The sequence below is a fragment of the Blennius ocellaris genome, assembly GCF_963422515.1.
Source record: "Blennius ocellaris genome assembly, chromosome: 11".
Classification (NCBI taxonomy): Eukaryota; Metazoa; Chordata; class Actinopteri; order Blenniiformes; family Blenniidae; genus Blennius; species Blennius ocellaris.
Genome location: NC_137660.1, coordinates 26,413,350 through 26,440,391, shown reverse-complemented (window position 1 = coordinate 26,440,391; position 27,042 = coordinate 26,413,350). Strand labels below are relative to the sequence as shown.

At 42.9% G+C, this 27,042-nt stretch overlaps 1 protein-coding gene across 1 annotated transcript in view; it reads left to right on the top strand.

Annotated features, from left to right (window-relative positions):
- The window catches only part of srgap1a (SLIT-ROBO Rho GTPase activating protein 1a), an 82,232-nt gene that overhangs the window by 18,604 nt on the left and 36,586 nt on the right, over positions 1–27,042 (top strand). Inside the window, 4 exon segments of the mRNA XM_080504851.1 lie at positions 7,539–7,734; positions 15,156–15,318; positions 22,041–22,103; positions 26,315–26,494. Of these exon segments, the coding sequence (XP_080360977.1) occupies positions 7,539–7,734; positions 15,156–15,318; positions 22,041–22,103; positions 26,315–26,494 (602 nt within the window).

Here is a 27,042-nt window from a genome sequence, read left to right as displayed (position 1 = left end):
ATTTCAGTTATTGAAATTACACATTTGAAAATCATCTTGAGTGGAACTGGCAGGGGTTTAAATGTTTGTTTTGGCCAGCCACAATCTTGTCTTTTTTTGCTTTTCTTTTTACCCCCCTTAACTTTTGGGGGTGTCTTCACACGGTACACACAGTTAGAAGTTCTCCATTGATTGGTCTCATGATTGGTCAATATTTCCAGGAACACTTTTAACACTCCCTCAATGAACCAAGAAACAGAATGGGGAAAAATTATTTAACTTCAGAAAAGGTCTGTATTTTCACAGTAACGTTTTGAAAATGATGTCCGTTTACATGGAAACGGCAAAAACACTGGCCTCCAAACTTTTGGAAAAAATGGTGTTCTATCAAATGAGCATGTTGAAGAGTTAACAGAAGTTGACAGTCTTTCTCCTTCAGTTTTGTTTGTTGGTCACTTGTGCCTCGGTTGCAGGAAAACATTCCTGTCGTAAGTGAACGAAGTCGCCTGCTGCTTCGAGAAACATCCCGAAGCACGTCGGTTCGGCTTGAAGCCTGTGAAGGAACTTTTCCATTCAGACTTACCAGTGATTCTCTGGATCTCAGTAGCCTGTAATACTTCCATTGGAAGCCTCTTTGTGGCTTTGGAAGCTGCTAACCTGTCAGTCGTGTGTAGTAACGGGGGCCACATTCCCAGTTCTGTAATATTTTGAGATAAAACGCTTTAGCTGGCAGCGTGCTGTGTGTAATCTGGCTTTGCTTTAGGTGATCGGAGAAATCTGTCGAGCCTTTTTGGCAGGTCCGTATTATTTTAGAGCGACCTGACTCTATCCCAGATTGTAGCTGTGAACCAGACAGGATTTATTTAATTCATAAAAGAGAATTATCGCCTTTTCAGGCCTTCATATTTTATCACAGACAGAGCAGATACCACATGAATGAGTCAGGGATATCTGTCATCTCAGTAGATGTGACCTTTTGATAAAAAAAAATAAAAAAAAACTACATTAAAAACTGCCAGTTGGGACCAAATGCAAGACACAGGAGGCGGTCGGGTTCAACAACGTGTGACTAACTGATCCTACCACCCTAATGAAGTCATCATGCGAGACACCAAGTGACATCCATACTTTTCGTCACTACATTTTAAAAAAGTGTTTATTGCTTGTGACTCTGGGTTATGACTTACTGGCTTCATGAGTGAAGGTGTCAAATGTGGCATCTGGAAGACTTGTGAAGCGGTTACAGATGGAATGATGTAGGTCAAATGACCAATAGGCGAGTCGACGCTACAACTAGTAAGATATTATTACACTGTTATGGATGAGGCCATTTCAGCATTTGTGTTTGACTTTATTATTGTGATTAAAAAAAAAAAAAAAAGGGCTTTGAAATATTTTCACACAGTGAAACATACAATCCACTCATATATGCCCCTGTAAGGGCTCGAGTGCTAAAATATGCTATAAAAAGTCATGTTCTTTGCATTTTCATGTGCACTTTTTCACATGTTTTTACAGAACCAAAATGCATGTATCCTGGCCATTTCTATTGTGTAAGGTTGCAGTAATGCGGCACATTATTGGTATTGTTAGCGAGAGAGGTCAGTTGGTGACTTCATGTTGCCTGTAGATGTGCCCGTGTGCAGATCCTGCCCTGCACTCCCATGTCAGCAGGAAAACGCTTAAACTGCTCGGACACCAACTTGATTAAAGTGGGTATGGAAATTGAATGGATTGATTGATTGATGCATTGAAGGTCATAGATATATGGGAGTACATTTGTATGTAAATTATTGAACATACTGATTTAAGTTGAATCAGGGTTGCATTTATATTTATTTATTTATACCCTGAAAAGTCTCGGGTCTCCTTCTGATGTTTGCGTTGTGTCGTCCCTCAAGCTCCTCTCCAGTTTTTTGATCCAGTGGCCGGGCACGCAAAGGGACTCCTGCAAAGAAGTGCTGGTAAAGATTAAATCGCATTGCACAACTCCAGTTCACGTCCATCTGCCTCTCATTATCGGTGTGCGGAAAGACGGCAGAGAGAGGGAGTTTGAAGAAGAGAGGGAAGACGAGAGGTGGACGGCCACGGGGTTCAGAATGATTACAGTGGTGTACTTTACATCTGGGTTTCAATATACAGCTCTCGCAGCCGGAGAAAGGATTGCACTCTGACTGTGCAGATTGTGTCGATAAGGGCGCAGGTGTGTTCCATGTGTGGTTACCATGCACGCAAGTCCAACTTAAAAATCACCGACGTTGACATTTGCTTTTTTTGATATCTAACAATTTAAAGGTTTAGCTGAAGCTATTTTTGTATAATTTTACACATATGGCAATAATCTTAAAAAAAAATGTTTCCCCAAGAATGAGCAATATGAATGATGGCCTCATTTTCAGTATGGCTTTGTTGGGATCTCAAAAAATGTCATATGAATCGATGCCATAGGCACTAATCTCTTTAAGGCCATGTGATCCCTCTCCAGCCGTAATTGAAAGCTCGTGCTCCGTTAAAAACTGATCAGCCATTTCGAAAATTACCTCTGATGGTATTTATCCTGTCTTGTATCCAGCCTCCAGAAGAGGCAAGGACAATTCCCCGAGCCCATCCGAACCCCAGATCTGTTACAGATGGTGGGGGCCGGGGCACCCTCCTGTACCGTCCCTCCCTCGGCCTCGGCTGCTATTTCAGGTGCTGCTGATGAGCCACTCCGCTTGTGGAAACGCAGCTCTGGGACTGATGTGGTACGGCATGTCCCAGATAGATGTTTGGTGGAAACTGTAATCAACTGGAAGAAGCAGTAGGAACTGCGAGAGTTTAGGTCTCTGTGGTACCCGCGGAGCAATGCATTGCATCGCGGTCGGCAAAAGTAACAGATGCACTTTCAGACTGATTCATAGCCATGTTAATTGGGAGCCACAAGGGGAAAGCATATTATTGAGTTCAAGAGCAAAGGGAGAGAAAGTTGTGTTTTTGGCCAAGTGATGGTGGATGAGTTGTTTATTCTGTAGCCCAGTTTCTCTCTCGTGGTCGTCGACATTGTGGGTCAGTACCCGTCCTGCTTACAAGGCACTTTCTGTGACAATAGCACGGGCCTATCTGGCAAATCAGACGCTGATGCTGAACTGCTACTTTGGACATATTTGTCGCCAATGAATAGGGGAGTGGAAAATATCTGATGCGGCCTCCAAAAGGAGCGACTGGATAACATCCAGTTTGGAAACAAAGGGGCGCTTTGGCCCAAACTGATCGCCACAAAGACCAAAGAGCGCTCCGTCATTGTTCATATCAACGCCGTCTGAACCGACTGGACGGTCCCATCAGTCAGCTGGATTTGTTGCTGACTTCGATTCTGCACGCCGCCGTCCAGTCTGTAGAGCCAGTGTCTGTACGTAACGTTTCCTTAGGAGGGAGCTGCAGCGAGAGAAATCAAGGGACTCATTATTCCTCGGTGTAATCCTACCGCCTTCTGTTTCCCATAGCATCATATTATTTCGCAAGACAGCTCTCAGGTGCCATCATCTCCCCCTCAGCTCCTCTCGTTTTAAAAAAGGATCACGGCGGACTTTGATGCCCACATCCCTCGGCACCGAGAACCCCCATACATGTTTACCATACAGATGACCTCAGAAACGCAGGAATGCACCATGTAATAGAAAAAGCAACCCCTCAGTAAGAGGGTGAGCTATTTCTCAAACTTTGGATTTGCAGGTTTTTTTTGGGAGGGGGGGGGGTGTAAAGACACTCATTGTCCTGTGTGTCAGTTTCTCTTGGCTGGGTGAGCTTAGGAAGAAACCAGCCAGACAGCTTGATGCTGCCCTTAGCGGGAATCCACACAAAGCCTCGGTGTGATCAAAGGGAGATGCTTGACTGGCCCTGGAACAGGAAAGTAACTTGAAATATTTGCCTGCACGATGAGATTAGCTCACTCTCTTGTCAGATCATCGTTTTAGGTCCTGCACACCATGAAGAGAGTAAACACAGAAGTGTTTCAGATTTGTCTTTGGGTTGTTTTAAGTGTAAAGTGCGATGTCGGTACAATAAAAAAAAAAAAAAAGAAAGAAATGCAAGTGGTTTCCTTGACGGGTCTTGCTTCAAGCTGATTTATGCGTCTTTGAGCTTCATCAACATAACCATATTCTGACACATCTGCTTGGCACTCTGTGTTTTCCTCGCGTCAACTTGTGCAGCATCCGTATTTGTTTTTCTTCTCCTCATCCAACCTGCTTCCCACGGGTTGACTTATGTCCTCCCCAAGAGATAAGTCCATTTGGGAGGTGTGCTCTTTGGCTCCCGTGCACCCACTTAATTTACAATAACATCCTTATTTGTGTTTGTTTGAAATTGTTTACGCTTTTGGGTGGTCGAGTCGTACATTCCAGCTTTACTTTTGCTCAGTTTGAACTTATCCTGATGGAATTAGTCTCTATTCAACATGTATTCACGGCACTGTGAATTATTTGAGGAAATTAAATCTAAACATCAATCCAGAATGGCTTTAATAAAACTGGTGATTGAATCATTGCTTCATTGTTAATAGGTCTCATAACAGCATTGCGATGTGGATGGAAGGAATATATTGAAAATCAGCATTAATGCTTTACTTGAGGGGTATCTTCAGGAATGTAGATGGAATATTTCAGAATATTGAATATGGAATATTATAGAAAGAATAGGCAAAAGACACCTGGGAATATGTACCTTTAATTTCATGGAGATTTCAACAGAACACGGAACATGAAGAGATTTCTTTTCGACGGTCAACCAAACAAAACTGAGACTTTCGTTTCCTTGCTGGATTTTCTTTAATAATCATTGTAAAGTTTACCTAAGTTCGGCCTTGTTCTGAGGATCACCAGGTAATTTCCTCCTTTTAGCATTCATTTCCTGATGTGCCACCTCGAGTGCTCCGCCTCTTACAGCCAACGCTCGACTTGGGGAAAATGAATGATTTAATAAGTTTCCACATGCAGTCATGAGTATAATTGTGTTAAATGATCCATCACACTCCTTTGTGTCAGAATCACCACGGTTGCGTTTTAATCCGACGTCCTCTGGAGGAGGAAGCATGTGCAGCCGTTCACCCCTTCATCAGAACAACTGCTGGACTTAAGTTGCGGTCAAATTTAAAAACCAGTGTCCTGCTTCCTGCTTATTGGTGGTCTGGCTGTGGCTTGGTAGATTAAAGTTTTGTCTTCCTAATGGTGCCGAACCTAAACTTCACTTCCAAAGCGCCGCTGTCCATTTTCATAATGTCAGCGGTTGATTGTGGCTGGTAGTTTTACTGCAGCGATAAGCATTTGTCCAGATTTAGTACGGCTGCATTCAATCCGTCTCAGTCTGATTTATTCCCTTACGAGAGCCAGAAGGAAGCTGTTGCCGAGTGAAAATATGATTCAGTTTCCTATTGGACCGGACTAAATTTTCCATTCATCCGTATCACAATACCAATGAAGGTATCAGCCAAGCCTTCGGTAATTTGATTACTGCATTAAGGACATGCGTCCATGCGTACCGCACATTGACATCATAGCATCATTCACTCTTGTTTGAGTGGAAGCTGAATTGAGTCGCCACTTGATTGGCTTTTTAGTTGCTTGATTGACTGAACTATTGATGGTCTTCTTTAAAGTGCTCTTAGGGATCTTTTGTCTTATTTGCAAATGCATTTGTCTCAGCGCAATCCTTCCGTCAAGTGCTCATGGTTGTTTGCCATCTATTTTACTTCCATATTAATAATGATAAGTGTTGTTTGGTAAGTGCAGTGCTGGCTGGGTTCGAGCTCCCTCGCCTGCACACACAGCGCCGCAGTGTGTCCTGCCGTCGTCTGGGTTCTGTTTACACGACGACGTGAAAACACAAAACTTTTGTGAACTTTTTTCAAATGTCTGACTCCATCTCCATGTGGACTTTTCGATTTATATATTTTGCTAAGTTGCTCTCAAGATTAAAACTGTGTATTTTTTAAATTATTATTATGATTATTATATCGTGAGCTGCTGGACACTTTGAATCTAGATGGCAGAAACAGTGCTTCTCTTCAATGGCCATTGTTTTCAAAACATTGTCATGTAAACATGTAAATATTTTCTGAACTGAAAGTGCAAACAAACATGAGGTTTAAACGGATACAATTTCCCCATTCCTGAGGATGACAACCGCACAGAGCTCATATAAATGAAGGAAATGTAAAGTCCTAAAATCCAGAAATATTTTCCTGTAAATCTGAAGTACGTGGGTTTCTTCTTGAATTATGTGTTTTTGAAGAACACTTCAGTGATTTTCAGTTTGTAAATGTTTTATTTTTAATTTTTTTTTATGTATTGGCAACATCTCCTTGAACACAAAGCTCCCTTTCTCTGCCGAAGTGATTGTGTGCAGATATTTTCCAGGTTTTGTTGATGTTGGATCAGCCAGTGAGACCTACCAAGCTGTCATCTTAACAATGACACCTCGTGCAGTCGTGTTAAACAAATGCTCCGCGAAGGCATGTTTCTGCCTTTAGTAGTGTTTTCAACATTTAAGATGAGGGATCGCTCCGCACCCCTCGCCACTGGAGTCTGTGTGGCTCTAAATCACCTCATTAATCTGCCTTCTCTGCTGAAGATGTCTGGCCGAGGCTCCCCTCCATTAGGAGGAATCCATTATACATGGCCCTGGCGAGATGGAACACACAGAGGAAACCAGTTGTGTGGGACCGTATTTGTGTCTGTGTGTGCGTGTGCGCGATTGCACATTCTCTCTCTTGTTGAACATGTAAATTTAAATTAGTGACACTCTGATAGATAGCAACCTTCGGAGGTTATTTACCTGCACGCGCAACCTTGTTTAAGTAAGACCCGCTGTCGCTGCTGTGCTTTTTTTCGTTTTTTGTTTTTTTAAATGAATTGACTTTTTATTCACAGGCACTGATGAGGGAGCATGTTTTCATGGCAGTGCATGCAGGTGTGTGCGTACATGCATACATGCATACGCACGTGTCAGTGCGCGTGTGTGTGTGTGTGTGTGTGTGTGTGTGTGTGTGTGTGTGTGTGTGTGTGTGTGTGTGTGTGTGTGTGTGTGTGTGTGTGTGTGTGTGTGTGTGTGTGTGTGTGTGTGTGTGTGTGTGTGTGTGTGTGTGTGTGTGTGTGTGTGTGTTGGGCCTTTGCTGTAACTCTGGTTGTGATGGGAATCGGGTTCCATATATCCTGAAGTTATTTTCCGCCTTAATGAAACACCTGAGACCAGCGTTGCCAGCCTGGTATCTCTGTGCATTCAGCAGACTTAGAACAGAGGGATAATAAGCTGCACTGGGCCATTCAATCGTACCCTCGTGAACAAGTAATGCTAAATAATTGCTCGCACAGCCGATCATTTGTCATTTTGTTGTCATCAGCAGATCCCATATGTGCTTAATTTCTGCTCGGTGTGACTGTTCATCATTATAGTTGTAAAGTTCATATACATTGTTTTGTTTCTTGTACATGCTTTGTTCCAGTTCTAAAAGTGTAATGTGCTACAGTTGAGTTTTGTTTTGTTTGTTTTTACTCACCCTTGGCTTTATTCCTGTGTTCCTTTAGAGATCAGGGCCCAGTTGGTGGAGCAGCAGAAATGCCTCGACCAGCAGACAGAGATGCGGGTCCAGCTCCTGCAGGACCTGCAGGACTTCTTCAGGAAGAAAGCAGAGATCGAGATGGAATACTCTAGAAACCTGGAGAAACTGGCCGAGCGTTTCATGGCAAAGACGCGCAGCACCAAGGATCACCAGCAGTACAAGTACGTTTCTTTGATCTTGATTTCCAATCGCGACATGGTCAAGATTGCGGTACGTTTCTTTGATCTTGATTTCCAATCGCGACATGGTCAAGATTGCGGTCGTGGTCGTGTGTCATATCAACAGATTGTTTTTTGTTTGTGATTTGACAAAATTTTGTTTTTTCCAGCCTAAAGAGTAAATTGTGATGAAGAAACATGATTAAATCTTATTAAGGCTCCATTTACATGACAAGGGAAAACTTTTCAGACACTCCATCTCCATGGAAACGGGTAGAAAATGCAACTTTTCCGAAACGCTGCGACTGCGCATGCGCACCGTGACTCAGGAGATAGATAATTACAACGTTTGCGTCCAAAGTGTCATGAATCCCAGTGCATATTCTCTGGGGATTTGGTAGTTTTATAATTGACAGCCACCACAATAGCAATACAACTTGGATTGGAGATGATGGACAGGAGTTTTTGGGGGTTTTTTTGGCATCAAGCATATCTATGCTTTCGACCTGACTATGGAGATTTGAAATGAATAATGATTCTTCATGAGAAATCTTTAGATGTGACATCATATCTTTCTCTGCCATCCTACCCTGCCTGCATCACAGTTGGACTTTGAGACTTTGTGTGGCTCTTCACACGCTTAAGTGTGTAGTAGTCTTTGGCCTTATTACACCGTCGGCGTCTGCTCACGGAAAAAAAAAAAGCAGACATTAGCATATTGTTTGAACTTGTGGTGGGAACAAAAATAAAATGAAGTATGTTTGTCCTTGCCGTCTGCGAGCAGCCGCCATTCTCCGTCTGAAACGCCGATGGCTCCAACAGCTGTGTGTGTGTGTGTGCGTGCGTGCTGTGTGTGTGTGTGTGTGTGTGTGTGTGTGTGTGTGTGTGTGTGTGTGTGTGTGTGTTGCTGGTGAGTAGGCTAGTATGGCGCTGTGTGGTTTTCTTTGTGCGATGTACGGTCTGGTCACTTCATTCACAGGGTAAACATCTGGCAAGTGACTTGGAGCATATTTCTTAAATAAATAGGAGACATTTGAATGGCATTAAAAAACCCTTCCTGTGGGTTTTAAATCATGTGGCCCACGATTCTGTACCGACACAAACACACGTACAGTAAGGCTTCAGTGTTCTCCGGGTTGTTTTCGTTGGATGGGTTTGTCAGCGGTGTCAGAAAGTGTCCTTTCATTTTGTCAGTTGCCTCAAGTCAGTTTGACTTGACAGGGCTTGTTGGCAAAATGAGAAAAAAAAGGAAAAGGATGGCTTAAAAATTAGCATTTAAAAATCAAACTCAGTCAAAACAAGATGAAATTAAAAGGGGACAACCACTGTGTTTGACACTGAAGCTGCGTTAACGTGTTGCTCTGCATCACTGATGTTGAGACAAGATGACAAGGTGTCATTCTTTATGTTGAAGCCGCATTAATAAGCCACAGCATGAACCATATTTTGGACTGTCTCTAGTTCCCCCTGTGGGCAGGAATGGTATGCGTTGCCACATGAATCGTTCCCCAGTTGACGGTACAATACTGAATCGAGGCTTCCGTGAGTGAAAGATAAATGCGCTTCCCATCTGTGGTATATCATTTGAATGATGAATAGTTTTCTCCAGCTGCTTGAAGCTGGGAAAGCCTTGTGACTGCAGTCCTAAACGTGTGACTTTGGGTATTCCAGTCAAATAACATAATATAGCTTGGTTGGTAGAGCGGTCGTCTCCCAGTCGGGAGGTTGCAGGTTCCATTTCCACCTGTCCACGTGCCGAAGAGTGCTTTACCAAGACGCTGAACTCGGTCACAGCCTCCATTGGTGTTTGAATGGGTGAATGTGATTAACTTTGCCTTGGGGCTGCGCACGCATTTGAAAAGTACTACATAAATGAAGTCCTTTTACCATTTGATGATTGGAGTGAAGTCATGAGCAGCAGCCATATTGTGTACAAGTGACTCAGTCCTGGAGAAGTATTAAGAAGTCTTATCTTCTTCTGTAGAGTTTGACTGAAGGTGAGACAAAGTAGGAGATGGATGATGCCAAGAGAATGAAGCTACTTCCATAAAAATAGTCCACATAGAAATAAATTTCAGCGCCATAAGATTAATAGCACTGCGTTAAGATCCATGTATAAATATTTGTTTGGCCCCTACTCAGGAGCGCACAATTGTTCACTGTGAAACGAGACGTAATAAATGACCGGGTTAATTTAATCCCCGACTGTTTTGTCAACTTTTGGCGGTCCAAACACATTAATGTTGAAGTACCGCCGTCTGTTCAGCTGTGGGTTTATTTTACACGTTGAACAACGTGTTTTCCAGGAACCTCGGCGAACTCCCGCGAAGACACACATACACCTCCTTCACAAACACACTCCCTGAATTAACTAGCCTACATTCTTTTCTGATGTATATTATGGAAGCAGCACACACAAGACAGTCCAAAGATTTTATTTTTTTTTGCCCATTCATATCATTGTGACCACAGGTACATTCAGTGCACAGTAATGAGGGGAAATTAAATTTAAAAAAGGCTATAGAAAGCACTCGGTTAACTAAATATCAAGGTTGTATGAAGTAGCACTGAGAAAGTCCACAGACCACATTCTGTTTCAGATAATGTTGCTCAAAGCAGCAGCTCAATAAAACCAAAAGCCAGACAAACGACAGAATCTTGTAATTATTGCGGTCGCATTAGTGAGTTTAGACACAGAGGAAACGCTAATGTCCAAAGTGTAAAATAAAGCCTGTATCTCTCGGGAGTGTCTCCTTTTCTTATTGGAAGAAAGCAAAAACCACAATCGTAGTGCTGTGAGAGTCCTTCCTCTTTTTCAAATATGAGCAAACACTCCTCCGCCCCCGTCCCATTTTCCTAAGCAGACACACACACACACACACACCCCCACACACACATACACATGCAAACAAACAGATACTGTATTATGTAAAGTTTGTTCAGGGAGAGACGACTCATTGAATTATTCATATCGCAGAAGCCACAGCTGGGGATCGTCTAAAATGTGTAGCTTTCATCCCCGAATGAAGCTTCTGGTCAGGGGACCGGTTCAATTACACGCTGAGGACAAACCGGAAGGTGAAGAACACACTTTGCACTGCACTGCAGTGTGTACTGCACTGTGCTGCCGACCGGGCGTCGCCATCTGATTAAGCTGAAAGTGAGTTTTGTCGGGATCAGGATACACCGCTACCGGTATCACGTATCGCCAAGATACCGTGCGCCGATATTCAAGCGGGTTGTAAGTAACTTTTTTTTTTTTTTACACAATAAACATGGCCAACCTAGCTGTGTACTAAGGTTTTGCAGAATAATCAAATACTGGCAAATTAAAGGTACAGATGTTTTTCAATTCAACCTCATTCATAGAGCGCCAAACACAATTCGGTCATTTTTTTAAAGCTTTTTACACAGAAAAAACAAATAATTCCACACAAGCAACGCACAAGTGATGGTGGAAAGGAAAAAAAAAAAAACTCCCTCCTTACAGGAAGAAACCTTTGCAGAACCAGGTTCAGAGGTGGCGGCGCTCTGCTATTCCGGATAAGGTGAGGAGGGGAGGAAAAGGATAGGACAAGCAGGGATTCAAACCCTTTTATAGTGGAACCACACATACTGTACATTCAGTGATTATGTCATTGCACTGCATCAACATTAAGCTTTAAACCAAGAACACGCCCAGAAATAGACACTTGCTGAGGAAATCTGACGTGTGCAAAGGTACACAACTGCAGTGCTTTTATTTAGGGCAGGGCTGTCAAACGTAACACAAACAAGCATTAGACTCAACGTCAAGCTGTCAGGGGGAGTTTGTAAAAACATGCATAATGTTTTTTTGGGACATTTCACTGTATTTGGCACCAAAAGGTTTCATTGTAATTGGCTTTATGTTGAGATTTCCATCATTTTTGGAAGTAATTCTTTGCTTTTCTGAAAATATACTGTATGCGTTTTCTATATGTATATTTTGCGCCACAACAAAATAACACTTTAAAGATTAAATTTAAAAGTTATGATGGCGCTATTTTACCAGTCCGGCCCCATTCAAGATGCACTTTGGACGACGGCAGGAAAAACTCTGTTTTTGTTCACATTTGACGACTCCATTGTATTGTGTCCCAATGAAAACATTTTCAGATAATACTTCTACAATACTTTGCTCATATTGGTGCAAAGTGCATAGTTATTTACAAGACCCAAAAATAAAAAATAAAAAGTTGTGAAATTTCCTTGAGTTGTACAATTCAGTTGTTCAACCTGTTGCTTATGTTTAAGAAACTTTCACTGGTGTGTTCAGGATACCGTGGAATTGCAGGGAGTGGTCAAGGCTACCACTCCATATTAATGAAAGGTTTTCCCACTGAGATGCTGAAGGAAGTTTCTTTCTTTTCTTTTTTTTTCGTGGTCCTCTTGCAGTACTGTTCATACTGCAGCGGTAATTATCGCTCACTATTTGCATCTTGTTCCTGTATGTAAGTGCGAGTGTGTTGACACTGACCCAGTTACAAGTGGATTTAGACAGAATGGAGGGACAGTGTGCACGCACACACACACACACACACAAGGTCAGAAAACAACAAGTTGCTAATGCGTTCTCCATTTCACTCATCTCCTTCCCCGCCTTTCCTGAACTTTCATACCTGTGTGCGAGCCTCGCAGGGGGTCGTCTTGTCTGTCGATGGCTGTGTCTGACCCAGTTCCTGCCGTGGCTGAAGGGGGAAATGATGACATTGAGAGATTTTCCTGCCATTATGTGGGGTAGGCAACTCCCAGGGGAGTATTATGTTGTCATTGGCCTCTGTGAGCCCCCCCCCCCCCAGTGCAAATACTTATTTTCTTAGTGTGTCCTCGTTTTTATACAGCAGATCTCCCCGCACGATTTTGTAGGTCAGCCCATCAACAAACAAACTTCAGCCCTTGAGGACGTGTTAACGTGTTTGTGGGAATCAGCATTTCGCCAAAGTTGTGTTTGGTTTGCACACTTCCGCATCTTACTTTTTCACTGGCTTCCGAGCATCGTTCAAAGCTGGAGTTTACAAGTGAACTGTGTCACTGAGGTGCTGATGTTGAATTGTGTCGCTTTCACTTTCAGCTGTCTCGCATCCAGTCAGATCATTTTTGCACTTTGCTGCCTGGCGCCTGGTGTCGCACTGTCTCATCTTCGTGGCGGCGACCACCTTAAACACTGTGCATCTGCACGTGCGAAGGTCTGCATAAATTAATAAACACACATGTGGTCTCCGCTGCTCTAAATTTAGGATCGTAGAATGGAAGCATTGCACTCTCCTGATACATAATGCAGAAAGCGTTCATGGTAATCGCTCTTTGACAGATGCCGTCCAGCAGAGCTGCTGCTTGAGCTGTGGGACCGCTCCACTATTTTTATTTTTTTTTGTTCTCTCTCTCGCATTCCCTGCAAGTCCTATTCTCCCTTGCATGTGTCATGAAGTACGTCTCTCCGGTTTCAGCCAAATCACTGTTCTCCGGATGTGCTTGGAAACGGGACTTGCTTTCGGATGTTTTTTTCCATGTCAGCCCGTTTGGCTTTTTTTTTCACACCCCCCTCCCGCTTTATCAAACACAGTTTGCTTCCTGTTTTTGCAGATAGTCGGGGAACATTTCAGCTTGGTTGGAATGCTCGCATCAGTTTTCATTTGTCTTTTTTTTTTTTTTTTGCTCCTCCAGCAGATGTGGTGCCAGAACCGAAGGCCAGTTCAGGGCTGGGTCACTTGCCGAGTGCAGAATTTCACCTGTTGTGTTGACAAGTGCTGCCTGTCTATGCAAAGTAACTTAGTGGAGGGGGAGGGCAGAGGCGAGTCTCCATATGGTTTCCTGCAAGACTTGAACCAAAACCTCTTTAAAAACCCTCCCAAACACACACACACACACACACACACACACACACGAGCCCGCTTATATTCTGTGCTGCTTTTTTCGCAGGCAGGAGGAATGTTATAGATTAACCCAGAGGAAGTGCGCCTGCGGGCTCGTGCTTACTCAGGGCCCCAGCTCACTCCGGCCTGGACAATGTCCTACAGTCAGCTTGGAAACAGCCGGCACACAGCACAGGAAACACTTCTTGGGCTCCCCCCTTTTCTTTTTTTTTTTTTTCTTTCTATTCTTACCCCTTTGCTGCAATTCCTTTTTCCTTCCTTGTCTGTCTACTGCTGTCAGAATTCTTCGAGTCTGCGTCACTTAAAATACTCGCACGGCTTCTCCAACTCCGGGCCTCGGTGTATATTTAAAGTCTGCGGCCGTTTCCTCCCTGGTTGTGTGGAGTCGTGTCGGCTCCCAGCGTCGCGTGAAGCTTCTGCCCCAGAAACGTCACAGACGCAAACTATTTCCACCATAACCATGCAAGTCCTTGTAATATCTATGGAGAACCTCTCAAGCCCAGAACCAGCGGTATATGGGGCGTTTAACACCAAGGGATGCCGATGACGCGCTTCTCCTCTTATTTAGTAACGAGCCTCGGCGCGTGAGCGGTTGTTAGCTCGTCGGAGAACTGTCACAACCTCACAGAAATGTGTTTACATATTCCAGTATCGTGACGTGAACCACACTTCCAGGTATTTTAACGAGGCAATGAGGGTATATTTGGGAATGCTGCAGACTGATGCAGGAGTATTGAGTCTTTGCTGGTGGTCATGTGGAATTACACTCACAGAGAGCACGGTGCAGTGGAATCCAGTTGCATTTTTTTTTTTTCCTCTTGGGAGAAAATAGAAAGGGCGACTCGAGACGCTCAAACTTATTCAGATGTACTTTATTCCTGCATGATGATTACACTCGTTATTGGCTCTCGCATCTATCAGAGAGATGACCGTTAAATCCAGGATGGATTGATTGATTGATAGATTCCGAGATTGTAGATTATTGTTCTTGGTCTGGGTAATACCACTGTGAAGCTGCAAATAATTTCTCAACAGAGTGAAGGATATTAGCTGAAATGTCCAAAATGCAGCTTATCAACCCCAAGAATCTGGTTTTCTGGATCAGACTTTGCAGAAAAAGATCAACTAAGTTTAAGTTACATCAGAAGCATAAATTGATATGATTTGTATCACAGGGCCAATTTAATTACATTTGCCTACAAATGTAATAATCCCGTCTTCATGAGGTTTCAAAAACTTGAAACATTTTAATCTGATTACAAGATTGAGATGCCCTTTTTATGCTTCTGTAATTTAAAAGCTCGTGTTTTCTTGTATCGATAAAGAAATTCCTTCATCTAAAAAAAAAAAAAAAAAAAGTACTTGTTAACTTGTGAGAGAGACGCTTTAATTGTGAATTCCATAAAACCAGTCTGTACTAACGCATTCACACTTCGAGGTTGTATTTTATGTGATTATCGCCTTTTTTTTTTTATTGCATTCATCATATTACATATGAACTGACTTTTTTTTCTTTTCTTTTTTATCCAGGAAGGACCAGAACCTGCTGTCACCGGTCAATTGTTGGTACCTGCTGCTGAATCAGGTGCGGCGGGAGAGCAAGGACCACGCCACGCTGAGCGACATCTACCTCAACAACGTCATCATGAGGTTCATGCAGATCAGTGAAGACTCCACGCGGCTGCTCAAGAAGGTGAGGCCCGTAAACACACGACGCACGTGTCCCACATTTTGCTCAGAAAATGAAGGGAACGATCAGAATGTGTTTGAAGGGATAACTTTTTTTAACCTTTCAAAGGTATTTACAACCAATTCTTGAATGTACCCACTTCCTTTTTAAGGGACGAGAACAAATGAGGCATTATTATAATTGAAGATGGCGTCAGAGATATCTCCAGACACTGGGTTTCATTTCTGCTGATGCGTCGCCGGCCGTCACGAGTCCTTTGCGTTTGTTTCATTTGTCTTTTAATTTGAAGATAGTAAAATGGTGTGTGGTTTAATGACAAAAATAAACAGCACCCACTAGTGGCCCAATATGAAAACTACATAATTTTCAGCGTTTCTGCCATTTCCTTGCAAGCGGACATTTTGTTCAAAATAAGTTGCCGTGTAAATGTGAAACTTTTCAGAAACGCTAAAACGAGGCGTTTTCACTTGAAACGTCTTACAGCGCTAACTGTTTCCACTAACCTATTCTTGGCCTCTTGATTGGCTGACACTTTTGTCGCAACTTTGACCAATCGCAGCCCCGGAACCTCAACCCCACCAGGCTGAACCCACAAACACAATGAAGGACTGGTAGGATGTCCTGTTCATTACTCACCAGTCAGAATATTATCTACACCAAAAACTGATTTAATCTCGACTGATGCTTCCGTCTCTGATCTGGTCTGCACAAGTCTATGAATTTTTGTTCATTTTTGGACAAGCCGGTTTTTACTCTATTCTACATTTTACACAAGTTAAATTCTATTAGTTTAGAGTTGTAGTTATTAGTGTGGTAGTCGATCTGTTTCCTGAGTCCTGGTTTCTTGTTGCTTTACATCCCTGGAGTCTGTTTTTGACTGCTTGGACCTCTATCACCGTTGTTGTTTTTAAAAAAATTTAAGTTCTTATTACTATACTGATGTCTGACCCTTATAAATGGATCAGATGTGACTTCTTTTTTTCCCTTTGATCCACAAAACTGTTGAAGTCCCCACTAACAAAATCCAGATTTCTCATCGCAGCCAGATGGAGAAGCAACGTCACAGTCCCCTGATGTTATATCAACAGTCTTTCACTTTCGCTTAACCCATACATTCGACAACGCTGTACAATTAGTTGCACGACATGCAGTATATAGTTATACAGTACACGCTCAGCTTTTGCTTTTGATGGTATGACGCTCCATTAGGATCCCCGTGGTTTTGTTTTCTGAATTAAGAGTGATGCAGCTGAACCCCCGGCCGCCGCAGTTTCAGATCCGTAGGCCTTTCCGTCTCCGGTGGCTTCATGACCAAAACCCATCCTCAGCCTTTTCCGCCGCAAAGATGACAACTCCCTAACAGATCCTGAGCTCCTATGCTACAGGAACTCACCGCAGACCTAAATTACAAAGTGTGTTTTCTTCAGAGGAGAGCTTTCGCGAAAGTTAAGCTCCTATTTTTTTGTGTGTGTGTGGGTGTGTCTTTTCAGTCTGAACCTTTTAACACACCCAAAGAAAGTTGAGAAATTTGTTTGATAAGTAGCTAACATCCCTCGTTGATGCCGGTGGTTTCGTGAGATTGTATGAGGCTTGTTTTTTTTTTTTTTTTTTTGAATACTCAAGCAAACCTCCGTCACATCGACAGGAAACTGCAGCAGTCGCGTCCTTTTGATAGTGTTTATAGGCTTAGGGTTGTACTAATGAGGCCAGATGGAAATCAGACAGCCGTTTTTGAGAGGTTAGTCTTGCTGCCCCCCCCCACAATTCAAAATACTTTGATGATCATAATGACAGGCTTGCTTTCGATGCACATTTATATTTTAAGTACAACTTCGCCAAATCCTCACAGTCTTCAGATTAGCGTGGTGGCACTTCAGTCCTGTCATTACTCGGGGGGCCCCCGTCTCCCGCACCGCCGTGGAATCTGCCGCATCGCACCGCATTAAGAAACGGCTCGTCCCCGTAAAACTCTGCAGCTTTCCTTTTTTTTGTGAATCCAGGTGACATTGTGCAGACAAACGGCAGCCTGGTGGGAGGTCCCGGCTCGCCGGAGACCCGAGACGCCGCTCGCCCTCTAATTAAAGCCTCGACGAGCCTTTGAAGCTCGGCAGAGCTTCAATAACCCGGCAGAAACAACAGGGAGAAGTCCCCCACGTTACGTCGGCTTCCAGGAGACAGCTGTACCGTTGTCATCCATCCAGCACATCAAACACCCGTTTTGGTTTTGTTTTTTTTTAAATATTTCCTTCTAAGTTCTGGTTTCACGCCGCGTGTCGCAGCGGCAGAGGAAGACCCTGTGTGTTCGTCAACATCGTCCGGTCGACCCACTTGTCGTCTCGCATCTCCTCAGAGTTACTTTTGTGTGTTTTTTCTAAAAGCAGCTGCAACCACAAAATTCCTTTGCAAACATCCAATTTTTTCCCTGTACAGGAATAAAATAGTGGACCGTTCTTTCTTTCTTTCTGATTTCCTTCACGCTTCAACGGATCTTATCACATGGATTCAGTTTTCATTATTCATATAGCCGCCTCGTTGTTTTACCCCGCATTTTACTTCGGCCCTGTTTTATTAATGGGAGGCACGTTCTTTGGATGCAGCAAAACGGAAGCTGTCCCGCAACCTCTGGTCATTTCCAGCAGCAAATCGTCATCGTTGAAAAAAAAACTTTAAAGTGTAAATAATAACAATAATTATAGGTCAGTACATTTTCTTTCACTTTTTTTTTTTATCAGTGACTGTCATTCGGTTATAAAGTCATGTTAAAAGGCCATTTTCACAAGCCTGATATATTGCTTTCCACTGAATTGAAGTGGACAACTGCTACTGTCGATACGCAAAAGTCATAATCACCCAGAGATGTAAATGTTTAATTCTGGTCTTCATAACATGCCAGACCAACCTTGTAAATGAGTGAAATCTTAAACTATTATTTAACGTTAAAATAAGCAGATTATGTTACTATGTCATTTGGTCAAAGTCTGTGCTCCGTGCACACACACACACACACACACACACACACACACACACACACACACACACACACACACACACACACACACACACACACACACACACACACACACACACACACATGCCCTGCAGGGTATATGACTGCCATCCCTCCACCATGATTAATGTCAGTGGCAATATGAAACCCACCGCTCCCTGGGGGCTGCCTCGGTTTCTCCTCTCTGGGATTTTTAATGTGGTTGGAATACAGATGGCATGAGCTTAAAAGGGAAAACCCATTTGTAGGTCCCTTTTAATGAATTAGACGGCATTGGAAGCTCCCTCCAAACAGAGAGATCTTCAGTGTGAAAGACGGTACGCTCTCGAAATATATCAACGAGCATGATCGCGTGACAAATTTTTCTGAAATTAGCTGCGATCACATATTAGTTGGCACGTTGAGTATAAAAAGGACACGAGGCATTTGCTATTCTGCAACTTAAAAAATACCCCAACAACTTACAGTTATCTCAGTCTTTACTCCTCCCACGCACACAAATGCACTCTTGCGGCTCGTGTGATCCCTGACAGGGCCTTTCATTGAGCTCTGGATCACTTCCCAGCCGTCTCAATGGGGAAGAGCTGATGTGTGTTGGATCTGACAGATAGTCAAAGGTTCTGTCCTCCGAAGTGACGGCTGCTAATGGATTTTCCCACGGGAGAAGGTCTATGTCTTTTCTGATCTCTCTGACATGCAAGAACTCGCGAGTCATCGGCAGTTTACCTGATATTGTTGTGCAGGGTGCGCTCACACGTGGTTGGCTTAGGTTTGAGGCGGAAAAATAAGACCTCTGCTATAATTCATCTTTAAGTTTAATTATCTTCTCTCATTTGAACCCTGGTTTACAGAGTAAACATCTACTTTTACTCTCTACTTTTAATGATCTGCACCAGGGGTGAAAAACACATTTCTAATTCCAGGGCCACATACATGTGGCGCAATCTCATCTTGCGTGCATCTGACTGGTGAAATCGTGCCATAATAACCTTTAAATTTACACTTTAACGTTTTGTTGTTGTTGTGGCACGGAGTATACGCGATGAAAAGCTCTATATTTTCAGAAGACCAAACAATTACTACCGGAGATTACTACAATCTCAATATAAAGCCAATTTTAAAGATACATCCAGGTGCAAAATACAGTGAAATGGTGGTTTTGTGGGTCAGATTGGAGGCCGTATGTTTGACACCCCTGATCTACACAACAGAGGCGACCAATTGGGAAGAAAAGAGAAATGTGTGCCTCAAAGCATAAAATAATGCATTCATTATTTAAACTGGTATTTTTTTGGGAGATCCTCGTCTGCAAAATATACCTAAATCTGCAAAGTGGAGCAGAGGAAAAGGTTATAGCTCAATTATAGGCCCTGTTTATAAGACATTTCCAGAGCAAACCATTCTTTTTTTGCACAGATTCAATTGTCACTTTCAGTCGTACAAACACCAGGCAGAACACTGCAGGATGAGTCATTCAACATATCAAACCAAAATAATGAAAATTAGACGATTCGATGTGAAATAACTCAGAATAATCCTTATTTTCAGAACTACTTAGCAATCAGCAGTTGGCTCATAAAACACGACGATCAAAAATCAGAGAAGTGTAGTCTTCATTCCACGGGTTCTTTAAACTTAAAAACACAGCCGTAACCTCGGGGATTAGATCATCCTGTAATTTCCCAACGGGACGGTGTAATAACTCCATTATCTTCACTCCATTCTTAAACACGGCTCTTGCCACGTTTCAAGCCTCCGGGTTGTGGTTATCCGGGCTTACAGGATGTTTTGCCTCCTGATTAAGTAAGAGCTACAAATCTGAGAAGTGACAGACCAGGTGGCTGTGAGGTAGGTGTTGCTGATGGGCCAGGTCACTCAGCGCGTCTCTCTAATTTCAGACTGCAGCCTGGCAGCCAGCGGGAATGTAATCCTCTTTGCCGTCTATTCACATGTCTGGACAGTGTGGGGATTCTCCTGCGAGTGACATGCAAAAGAACAGAAGAGGGAGATGGAGTTTTGTTTAGTTTTTTTTTGGGGGGACAGAGGTTTTTTTTTTCCCAAGATATGGGTTTTTTCCGTTAAACTCAAAGCCATGCTGTCAGGGTGGGTTTGTAAAAACATGCATAATGCAAGGAGAAGTCTTTTAGGGTTTTTTTGACTGCATTTCACACCAAAAGGTTTCATAAAAAAATAACTTTATATTGAGATTGTAGCACTTTTATGGGAGTAACTATTCTGAAAATAGACATTTTCTTCACTTTTGAAAAACTTTCAAGTTTCATTTTATAGGTTGTTACTGTATGTACACCTAGGACAAGTGTGTAGCATCTATGCAGTGTCCTATGTGTACTTTAGACTGTCGACGACGGACTGAGCTCACTCTTAATGAGAGTATCAGTCATACTTGAATCGAGGAGTGCAGCATGTTGCGTCATTGATATGTGAGCCCTGAAACTCTTTAGCGTGTAGCATGTAGCACAGTAAAAAAAATCCCCCGGGATCCACTGAGCAGTTAAACTAATGAACGATATCGAGATGACTCTGCCTGTCTGAATGTCTCTGGTTATTATGTTGCTGGTGTTGTTATGAACAATCCATATTAATCATGTCATTTTTTTAAATTAATATTAAAGAACCTCCAACTCCGCTGACATCGCTCGTCCTTTCTCCGGATTGTACAGAGAATCTTTTAGAAGTACTCTGTGAGGTATCGGACCTGATACTGGTGTTGGTATCGGCACTTCTTATTTTGTCGCCCGTGGTTACAGCCATCAGGTGAATAATGTTGCCCACAGACGTGCGCGTCCTGTTTCTCGTACATTTACCATCTGTGCATATTTGTCTCTTGAGGACCTTTTTAAAAATAAAAATCTGCAGTGCAGATGAGAAGTAAGTCACGACTCCTCCATACCACTACAGTTGGTAGCACGGAGGCCTCTCTGTGCCCTCCTGTAGCCTTTTGCCCGGAGCGGCACCAGGAATGAGATTTGTCTGGAGATAATCGAGTTAGAAGAAGACCTGGCGCGCGGGGCCAAGCCTGTAACATCATCCAGGTTAACAGCGCAAGGTATCGACTGCAGCGAGGAGTTCAAGAATTCACCGTCATGACTCATAATCTTATAAACATGTGATACTGTATATGGGCCAGTGTGAAGGAAATATGGACGCTCCACTTGTTGGATTAATAAAAAAAGAAAAAAGAAAGAAAAAACCCTCTGAATCCATCACACCATCACTGTTTAACTATATCCTGCGACCGTGAGATGCATTAATGTGGGCGTGTGTGTGTGTGATAGTATTACTGAGTCAGCCCCGTGGCACGGCTGATTGAGTTAACATATTGGGGAAGAAATCTCTTGCATTCGACGGTGGGAGTCAGTTAATGTGTTGAGCATGTGCTCGGTGAAACCTAAGCCGTGTTCGATGATTTAAGTGGGAAAAGCTATCGTGACATCGATACCGCTTTCACACAGAAACCTTACGCATGAGAAAAGGGCGCTAAATGCAGTGTTTCACATGTGGATCAGGGCACAATTCCCAGGTCAATGTCTGAACACTTATCTACTGTAAACTGTGTGGGATGGCTAAAAGTTTTTTTCTAATTGGGACTTACTGTGGAAACCTAAACTTGCCAACTATGTCCAACTATGTTTCTGTGCTGTTTATAGTAGTGATTTTGGTCTCATCGTTTGTGTTTCTGCTTCTGCTTCTTTTCCAGAGCAAGGAAATAGCCTTTCAACTCCAGGAAGACTTAATGAAAGTCCTAAATGAGCTATACACAGTAAGTAGCCTTGCCTTCTCTCACTAATGCACTCAAATATATTCCTTTTGGCTGCGGTTGAGACTTCTTTATGGTGCCGTGCTAAATAATGTGCGCCAGCTTGTCTTCTTTTGCCCCGCAACTCGGATGGATCTGAGGGATCTTGTATTTCACAGTCAAACCAATTCATCACTACCAAAGTGACTCTGGTGAATGTATGACTTCTTTAACCCTCAGGGAAAGCATAACATCATCTATTTTACTGTCTCGAACCACCTTTTTTTTTTTTTTTTTAAACCTGAAATATCTACCTTATGATTGCAGTTCTGTGTGTAATAACTCAGATCAGTTAAATTTTACTTGCCCTCAAGTACAAGTAGCTTTTTTTTTGGACAATATTAATCTTATTTATTAGCTGACTAATCCAGAAATCACCCTGCACAAATACTTTGTGAGTAAAAAAAAAAGGGGGGGATAACGTAGATGGAGCTGCAGACCTTTTGAACTTTTCTCAAAACCTTTGACACTTTACGATAGACCATCAAACACGTTCAAAAAAGGCAATTCCTCTGCAACGTTTAGTAGTTCAGGTAACTGTGCGTGTGCAGCTTTGACCTTGGTGATAAATGCACTTAAATCCAAAATCAATACTCAATTCTACTGAACAACTGCAATCCGCCCCGTTAGCTTACCACCCCAGTTTAAGTTGAAACGTTGGTGATTCGATCCCACAGCCCTCCCGACTGTGAGTAAGTTTCTCGAGGCAAGATAAGGAAGTTTGTCATAATGACCGAATATTTGTGAAATGTGTGGTAAAATACAATGCGCCATACAAGTGTACGGTATTTAAATTCTTTTAAAAAGTTGTAAAGATGAATTAAATGAATGAATCATTTCATTTACTTGTTAAACATGTTGTATAGCCAGATTCGTTTTACAAAGCTGATTTTATAGAGCTGCTTAAAGTAAGACTTCTAGGAAAATATACAAGTCAGGCAGAAGTAATTTTTGTTCATAAACTCTGCACAAAAATAGGGAAATTTGTATTTGTTTTTTCTTCTCTTGCTGTAACATGTGTCTCAGCAATAAAACTTAAACAACTGGAAAGACAGCTTCATTTTCATTCATAATTGGTGCCACATTTGTGAAGAGCATGCATCTGTGGGATGAGCATTCGAACATAGCATGTTGTTTACGTCCATGAAAATGTATCATATTTACTTTTTCAATACCAAACATTTTTGGTTTTGCCTAAATTTACTAAACCTCCATACTTTACTCTGCTGCTCATCCCACAAATGCAAGTTCTTTCAATAATCAGGCTTTTCAATGTCGTAATAATTATTGCCAGGAAGTTTTGTTTGCGCTAATAAATAAATGATCCACCAAACACAGCTTTACTCACCGTTAATAAACCTGTGATGGAACATGTAAACCCTCAGCACAGACTGGTTTGCTTATACAAGCCACAGTTACTTAGTATAGAGAACTGCAGCGGTTATGCTTCCAGTCGCTGTTCCTGCTGCTCCAAACACAACAGCGCGTTACTCCAAACTCAATGTGTGTCACTCCGACCACTGTCCACACTCTCGATCTGACCTGGTTTGGCCCTGGTGGGAGGACACACACACACACATTTACACATACGTACACACTCGCACATGTGGGGCAGCGCTTGCATCAGACGGCCACAGCCCCGATGTCGGCCTCTGCCAATGAAATAACAGGTCTGATCGCTCTCTAAATAAGTCCCTCTAAAAAGAGCAGTCAAGTAAACAAACCAGCGGCAGAGTCCAGACCAGTAAGTGTGGAGTGCGCGGCCCAAGGTCAGTCACCCCTTTCTAAACTGGTTAGACCAAACCCCACCAAAGGCGCAGCGTCCAGACGAACCAGAGCCGTGCTCTGTTATTCCTCTCGCACAGGAATAGCTCCGTTTGGACGAGGGGTATTTAGATTTTGAGGTGGGCGAGCCTCCGTCTCCACCGAAGCTGAGGTTTCCGCGCAGACGAGTGTGTTTCGTATGCAGGTTCAGGGGCTGTAATTTGCTCCGTTCTGGGTTGAACCGCCAGCGCTCAGCGTTTGCTGCCGTCTCCTGGGTGTTTGGGCGCATTCTCTGTCCTTGCGCTCAGCGCAACACATTTGGTCATCTGCCATGATGCAAAGCCCATTTATCAGGGAAAAAGTTTGATTAGGACACATTATAGCTGATTATTTATTGTTTCAAAGCAGTGGTTGCCAATAAAAAGTCATTTTTAGTTGCCTTTTAGAAAGACTTCTGCTAAGTAGGTTATACACCTTTTTTTTTTGTAACGTACCTATTCTCATTTCCCTTGATTAATTTCACTGCTGTATCTCTTGATGTCACTGTTCTCATTTCCCCGGCTTCCTCCTCACCCGTTTCATGCTTTCCTCCTTCTTCTCTCTCCTTCTAAAATGTTCTTGGAAATGGATTTGCATGCGTGGGTTCCATTTACTTATCACACCATGTTGGCATTGATTAATTTTCTCCTATGTCTTCTCCACGCCCGGTGACTCATCCATGGCGTCCGTCGAGCTTCTAATCTATTTGTCGTCACCGCTAATACAACTTTTTTTTTATCAACCCTCGGCTCTCCCGAGAAACTCGTTGTTTGCATTTCGAGGTTCACCTGCTACTTTCGACTGAGTCACCGTCTAATGGGTCCATTTAGCAGGATGACTAACGCACATACTTCAAGTAATGATGAGTCAGACTTTAGGAAGTGACACTTTCTTTATAATAGATTCTTATAAGTAGTTCAGGATTAGTACGGGCTTTTTTTTCCTGCAACAAATTGCACATAAAGTAACTTGGCCAAGTAAGATGTTTTTAAATACAAGATATAAAGCAGGGGTGTCAAACATAAGGTGCATGGACATAAACCGGCCCGCAGGAGGCGAGCATCCGAAACTTCTTAGTGGACAACACTGAAACCCAAGCTGATATATCACTGATGTTGCCATGAAAGATAGCGACATTGTTACTATCACAGCCTCAAAGCCACGCTGTCAGGGCCAGTTTGGAAAAACATGCACAATGCAACAGCTACAAGTGGTTTTCGAGACATTTTTCTGTATTTCGCACCAGAGTATATTAATAAAATTGGCGCGTTTAGATTGCAGTCAACGGAAGTTAGCCGAGAAGGTTATGTTTTCACTTGCACGCATTTGTGACCTTCGCCAATGAAAGTTCGACACCAACAGTGTTGGGCGAACAACAACGAAGTTGGCCGAGAAGTTTGTCTGTGTGCATATATTTATTGGTTTTGTATGTTTTTTTTAAACCAACTTTTTGCTAAATCTACTCAACCGAATTCCATGGAATTTTCACGGGTGATTTGTCATCATCATCATCATACAGGGCTAATTCATGGAGGAGATCGGCCTCTGTTGCCATGGAGACGCTCCCTACTCGGTGTTCCATACAGTGATGTCGCTACCTGATTTGCGCTCTACCGAGTGTAGCTCTAGTTTTCTTTTGTTTTACCAAAATGTAGACATACTCATCACCTATTCTCCGCGTCCCAACTAAGAAAAAAACGTTTAAATGTCATTGTGGTACTATTTTGACGGAACTTTACTCAAGGTGAATTTGGGCTGTTTGTGGATGTTGAACAAAATGTGTTTGATATAAAGTATGCGACCCTTATAAATCCTCTTGCACTCATTGACTGACCCAGATCTGCTCCACAAAAAAAGAAACAGAGGAGCAGTTAACTTCCCTCCTAATAATCGGATTCTATAATTAAAGGGCAGACCCAAATCTACTTCCTGGAGGGGTTTTTTTTTTCCCCCCCTCGTTCAAATGAGAAGCAGTGAAGGCGGCACGTCGGATTTAGCTGCAGTGATTTGTGGCCGCTGCGGGCATACGGTCGTCTTCACAGAAAATGGCTGCAGGGAATCTGTCTTGGGTTTGTGGTTTAGGGAGAGACCGGCGGCCTGTTGTGAGAGCAGTTGAATCGATACGTGATGAACGATTGTGGGGGGGGGGTTGTTACGGGATGGCTGCTTTAGTTGTGGGTTATAAAAGGTCAGTTTCAGCCATGAAGATGGATTATTCTGACCTTTGACCTCGCAGGAAACCAACCGACGGCTCAGCACGCCCCAACGGTGACTCGACATAGGCGCTTTCCTGATGTTTTGCAATAGATATGACAAGCAGGCTCTTGAATGTTCGACGCGCTGAGCTTGTCGTGATCCGTCCCCGTGTCCAGGTGATGAAGACCTACCACATGTATCACTCGGAGAGCATCAGCGCCGAGAGCAAGCTGAAGGAGGCGGAGAAGCAGGAGGAGAAGCAGATCGGCAGAGGCGATCCCGTCTTCAGCATCCGAATGGAAGACAAGTATCAGAGACGCAGCTCGGTGAAGAAGATCGAGAAGATGAAGGAGAAGGTAAAAGTACAACCATGAAACGTCCATTCCTTCACCAGCTTTATTCAGCTGAGGGTCACAGGGAGCCAATCCCGGCTGTTTGTGGCTTTATATATATATCTTTCATCATCAGTTCAATATTGAGCATGGTTTACTTCCAGTTGGATAAGTCACATTCACATGTTTGATTCTAGATTCAGTCCCAGAAAAAAAAAAAAAAGATTTTTGGTCCAGAGCAGAGTTTTGTTTTTTTTCTTTTTTTCTACTGTGAGGTCTGTCTGACCCGACTCAAGAAAGAAAGAGCCAAAAAAAAAAAAAGCTTTTGTAGTCACAGAACAGGCCTGTTGTCCGTTAAATATCCGAGGCACATGATTAAAGTGGACAGGAATGGATTTGTTTAACGTCGCTTTTTTTTTTCCAGGAATGCTTTTGGGAAGTGTTGAAATTGTGAATGATTTGGAAGCGTGTTAGTCAGAAGCCTTTGGCCAGTGCATGGTGACTCACAAACAGCCTCATGTCTCGCCTGGCGGAGGAAGTGCAGGTCAATGACAGATGGCTGAACTTAATGA